Here is a 5,231-nt window from a genome sequence, read left to right on the forward strand (position 1 = left end):
AGCATCCACTGGCTCACTCAGCTCAGCTTCTGACAAGGCATGGACCCTGCCTGGTGGGACCCCGAGCTGGGCGCTGTCACCCTCGGCCCTGTCTTATGTGTCCACCCTCTTGGGATCTGGGGTAGGTCCAGGTTTGGGAGCTGTGTCTTTAAAGCTGAGACAGCAGCAGGCACCCTCCTGGCCAAGTGTCCAGGGGTGGGGGAGGAGAAGTGGCCAGTCCATTAGCCGCAGAGCTGGCGCCAGGCAGCAACCCGCCACAGGGCCCTGGGGATTACAGAGAGGCAGCCCCTCCCCAGCCCCCTCGGCCTCTTCTGTCCTCCTGTCCCACATACCTCCCTGGATGTGGTGACAAAGGAGGTAAATGACAGCAGGTAAAAGCAGAGTGTAGCCTCAAGGTGAAGAGCAGAGGCACAGGCTCTGGGGCCTAAACCCAGCCAGCTCTCCATCTACCTGAGCCACTTCCTCCCCATTCACGTGCCAGAAGCCTGTCCTTGAATCTCCAGTGCTCCTATCCCCCAGTTTTACCAGCTCTTTCAGGCAGGGACCCCAGCTCAAATCAGGCCCTGGCACTCAAGGCTCTAGTTCTGGATGCTACTGAAAGGCGCTGACCTTCGACCCGCCTGTCTGTGGTCTGTAGTCGCCATCCCTGCGTGCTTCTCCACCAGCAACGGGGGGAACCAAGTCGGCCCGGCGCCAACAACGAGGGAGGGAGGGTGCGGCGCTCCCGCCGCTCAGCAGGGTGGGGCGTCCCCCTCCCCACTTAGCCGCCCAGTCAGGCCAGTGGGAGGAGCTGCCCAGCCCCCGCTGAGCCCGCTGGATTATAAAGCCGCCTTGCAGCGGTCTGCGGCTCCCGGACCAGCTCTGCCAGCGGTGACTGCCCATCCTCTGCCACCATGAGCCACCCGTCGGGCCTCCGGGCCACCGTCAGTTCTACCTCCTACCGCCGCACCTTCGGGCCACCGCCTTCACTGTCCCCCGGGGCCTTCTCCTACTCGTCCGGCTCCCGTTTCTCGGGCAGCCGCCTGCTGGGCTCGGCCTCCTCCAGCTCCTCGGTGCGTCTGGGTAGCTTCCGCGGCCCCCGGGCCGGCGCGGGTGCCCTCCTGCGCCTGCCCTCCGAGCGCCTCGACTTCTCTATGGCCGAGGCTCTTAACCAGGAGTTTCTGGCCACGCGTAGCAACGAGAAGCAGGAGCTGCAGGAGCTCAACGACCGCTTCGCCAACTTCATTGAGAAGGTGCGCTTTTTGGAGCAGCAGAATGCCGCCTTGCGCGGGGAGCTGAGCCAGGCCCGAGGCCAGGAGCCGGCGCGCGCCGACCAGCTGTGCCAGCAGGAGCTGCGCGAGCTGCGCAGGGAGCTGGAGCTGTTGGGCCGCGAGCGCGACCGGGTGCAGGTGGAGCGCGACGGGCTGGCGGAGGACCTGGCGGCGCTCAAGCAAAGGTCAGGGGGCAGGGCCCAGCGGCGGCCGTCGAGGTGGCTGCGTCTCGCTCCCCGTCGCTCTCCACCAGCCATCCGAGGGAGTTGCTTCCTGGGTCAACCCGGGAGGGCGTGTGCGGGCAGCGTCCTTGACCTCCCTCTACCTGAGTCTCTGGGAAGGCGAAGTGATGATGTTTCTTCGTGTATAAAGGGGCCCCGGCTCAGCTCCCAGCCCATTAGATAGAAAATGGGGCACGTGCATCAGGCAGCCTGAAAACCCCTCCTGCGAGTCCTGGGCAGTATCCCAGACGCTGGGGGGTGGGGAGGACGGTGACCCCGCAGCTCAGCTTCTGTCCACTCTTCCCTCCAGGCTGGAAGACGAAACACGCAAGCGGGAGGACGCTGAGCACAACCTCGTGCTCTTTCGCAAGGTGAGCCCAGGTCCCGCGTGGATTTCCGTCTCCCTACCTCTACCCCTGGCCTGCGTGTCCAGGGTGGCATCTGTGGGTGTGGGGAGGCCACCAGAAGCCTTCAGAGGCTGGCAGGGAGGGCCTGGCTCTTCCTCGTGCTGATCAGCCCCTCCCTGCTCTTGAACCACCACTGCCACTCCGTGAAGGACGTGGACGATGCTACCCTGGCCCGCCTGGAGCTGGAACGCAAGATTGAATCTCTGATGGATGAGATTGAGTTCCTCAAGAAGCTGCATGAGGAGGTGGGTGGACCTGGGTTTAAAGGGAGGCTTCGAAAGTTGGGGGTGGTCTCTTTGGAGCTGGGAGACAAGTTCTGAAGGAAGTTGGCAGGTGAGGCGGAGGAATAGCCCTGGGGAAGCCAAGTGAGATTCTCTGGAGAGACGCAGCCGCTCAACTTTGGTCTACAGGTGGTTTGCCTCCCGCCCCTGCGCCACCTGGTGGCGAGCAGTGGAGCTGCACCCTGTAACCTAACCGAGGGCTCAGTGCAGGCCGGGCGCGGGCCGCGCAGTCCTGTGCGCGCTGCACTCCCTGGCGCCCCCTTTTGTTTACTCAAGTGTTTCTGCTTTTTTCTGTGCGCAAACTGCACGACCCGCCTGGGATCTGCGCGGCGAACTCGACTTCTTATTGTTCTGGGGGCAGGAGTTGCGAGACCTGCAGGTGACCGTGGACAACCAGCAGGTGCAGCAGATCGAAGTGGAGGCGACCGTGAAGCCAGAGCTGACAGCAGCGCTGAGGGACATCCGCGCGCAGTACGAGAGCATCGCAGCGAAGAACCTGCAGGAGGCAGAGGAGTGGTACAAGTCCAAGGTGTGACAGCCCGGGAGGGTCTGGGACGGCCTGAGAGGGCAGGGCGCTTGGGCGAGGGCACATCTCTAGGTTGCCCTCCATCCCGCAGTACGCGGATCTGTCCGATGCCGCCAATCGGAACCACGAGGCCCTGCGCCAGGCCAAGCAGGAGATGAACGAGTCCCGACGCCAGATCCAGAGCCTGACCTGCGAGGTAGACGGACTGCGAGGCACGGTGAGTACCAGGCTGCGCCACCGGATAGGAGTGGACAGCGAGGGCTGTTCCCTCTCTGAACCAAGCTTCCCGCCCCCCAACCCCAGAATGAGGCGCTGCTCAGACAGCTGCGGGAACTGGAGGAGCAGTTTGCCCTGGAGGCTGGCGGGTACCAGGCGGGCACTGCGCGCCTCGAGGAAGAGCTGCGGCAGCTTAAGGAGGAGATGGCGCGGCACTTGCGAGAGTACCAGGAGCTCCTCAACGTCAAGATGGCTCTGGACATCGAGATCGCCACCTACCGGAAGCTGCTGGAGGGCGAGGAGAACCGGTGGGGGCAGGGCTGCCTGAGAGTGGTGGTCAGGGCTGCTGGGGGAGGGGTACGGCCTGGGCAGAGTAGCTAACCACTTGTTTCGCCCCCAGGATCTCCGTGCCTGTCCATTCCTTTGCATCTTTAAGTATAAAGACGACTGGTGAGTCCCACATCTGGCCTCTAACTTATGTGTCCCCTGGTCTTCTTGTCCTGACCTGACTCTTGCTATAGCGCTGCTCAGGGATTGGTTCTCTCTGTGAACTATAGAGTCCTAGTCTGCTCTCTTCCCTCTCTCAAAGCCCTGCCCCTCCCCTCACAGGTGGTCTGAGGGCTTGAAGGGAGGTAGAGGCCAACCTCCTCTCTTGCACCCTCACCTGTTTTTTCCAGTGCCTGAGGTGGAGCCTCCCCAGGACAGCCACGGCCGGAAGATGGTTTTGATCAAGACCATTGAGACCCGGGATGGGGAGGTGAGATGGGACGCTTAAAACCAAGGCCCTGTCTTTTCCAGTGTTATTTCTGAGCCCCAGCTTAGCCGCAGCTGATGTTAGGATGTTGTGGGTTGGTGGTTCTTGGGGTGGGAGGGAGACGAGGAGTTAGAGAAGGTGGATGGGTAGATTGGAGCCTCAGCTGGTTATGCCAGAGGTCAGACATCAGGACCCGAAGGAGCTCGCAGGGGGTGATGCTGAGTGGCTCCTACCCATCGCATGCCTCGCCCCCAGCAGGTAGTGACGGAGTCCCAGAAGGAGCAGCGCAGTGAGATGGACAAGTCCTCCATTCACAGCTATTGAAACTGTTGGTCCAGAACTCCCTGGCCCTGCCCTAGGCCTACTCTAAGCCCGCGCCCTGACACCAGTCCTGAATTAGTCCCCTCTCCTCCTGCATGTGTCTAGGGGATGGTACCAGTCATCCCTTCCCCGGCCTGTAGCCATGCCCTACCCGGCCAATAGTAGCTGGGCCTCTCCCTGCCCTGAAGTATAGATATGAGCCATACGTTCCTCTTCTCTGACCCCCAAGTCAACTCTACTGCCATGACCCCGTGATCAGTGGGGCGGGCCAAAGTCTGAGTTTAACTTTTGAATCCAATAAAACTGCTGCGAAGAGACGTTTCCAGTGCATTCGTGTCCGTGGGAGTGGTGGCACCTGTGATGGGAGGAGGGTCCGCGGCATTTTCTCTTTGTCTCTAGTCATTTCTTTTCCTTAAATATAATTTTAGAGAGGAAGAAGGGGAGAGAGATAGAGCGGGAAAGTAACATCAATGTGAGAAAGAAACATTGATTGGCTGCCTTCCGCACATGGCCCAACTGGGGGAACCTGCCGCCCAGGCTCGGGCCCTGACTGGGAATCAAACCAGCGACCTTTCGGTTCGCAGGACAATGCCCAACCACTGGAGCCATACCAGGGCTCTAGTTGCTTCTTTTCTGCATCCCACCATCTGTGCATGTATGACCCCTATCTGCCCTTCCAGCTTTTCTCCTACCTCTCTCTGTCCATTCTCAACTTCTGTCCCCCCTCTGCAGCCCTGGACATCCAGGTGCCTCTGGGTGTCCCGCAGTCCCCTCAAATTCAGCATGTCCCCGAGTTCCTCATCTCCCTCTACACCATCTGCAGTCATGTTCTTTCTGCTGGATCCCCTCCCCTCCTGCTAAAAGAGGGTACCACTGGGACCCTCTTCTAATCTGTTGTCCAGATTAGAACTCAACTCATCGTACACCTTTCCCTTTTCTTCACCTCTCCACCCCAGGCAACTTTGTTAATTTTACTTATTAACTCATTCAAGTCTATCTGGTTCTCCCCTCCCCACTGCCACCACCCTAGTCCGGGCCACCGTCATCTCTTGTCTGGGTTGCAACATCTGCCTCAGCGGTTTCTTTCCCCTGACCTGGTCCGGCCACGCCCCTAAACCTAATCAACACTTCACCAGCCAATCAGACGCTGCTGCCACCCCTCTCCCCTTACTTGGAAGCGTCCACTTCCACTCTGTCCTCCAACTCCATTCCATCTTACCCTTGTCTTCAAGTCAAAACCCACTTTTGGATTTTA

General features: G+C 60.3%; 1 protein-coding gene across 2 annotated transcripts; it reads left to right on the plus strand.

The window, feature by feature from the left end:
• Window positions 1–867: 867 nt before the first annotated feature.
• Window positions 868–4,291, plus strand: PRPH (peripherin). 2 transcript variants are annotated; one of them, XM_037135067.2, is made up of 9 exons: window positions 868–1,435; window positions 1,782–1,842; window positions 2,028–2,123; window positions 2,521–2,688; window positions 2,777–2,902; window positions 2,989–3,209; window positions 3,302–3,351; window positions 3,579–3,658; window positions 3,911–4,291. In XM_037135067.2, exons 1-9 carry the CDS (start codon window positions 894–896, stop codon window positions 3,977–3,979), a joined length of 1,413 nt encoding a protein of 470 aa, XP_036990962.2. In that variant the 5' UTR covers window positions 868–893; the 3' UTR covers window positions 3,980–4,291. The 2 variants fall into 2 exon arrangements, with proteins under 2 accessions (XP_036990962.2, XP_036990967.2); XM_037135072.2 differs by having other exon boundaries at window positions 3,914–4,291.
• Window positions 4,292–5,231: the final 940 nt, after the last annotated feature.

Source organism: Artibeus jamaicensis, unplaced genomic scaffold (genome assembly GCF_021234435.1).
Source record: "Artibeus jamaicensis isolate MK-2021 breed Jamaican fruit bat unplaced genomic scaffold, CSHL_Jam_final contig_233, whole genome shotgun sequence".
NCBI lineage: Eukaryota > Metazoa > Chordata > Mammalia > Chiroptera > Phyllostomidae > Artibeus > Artibeus jamaicensis.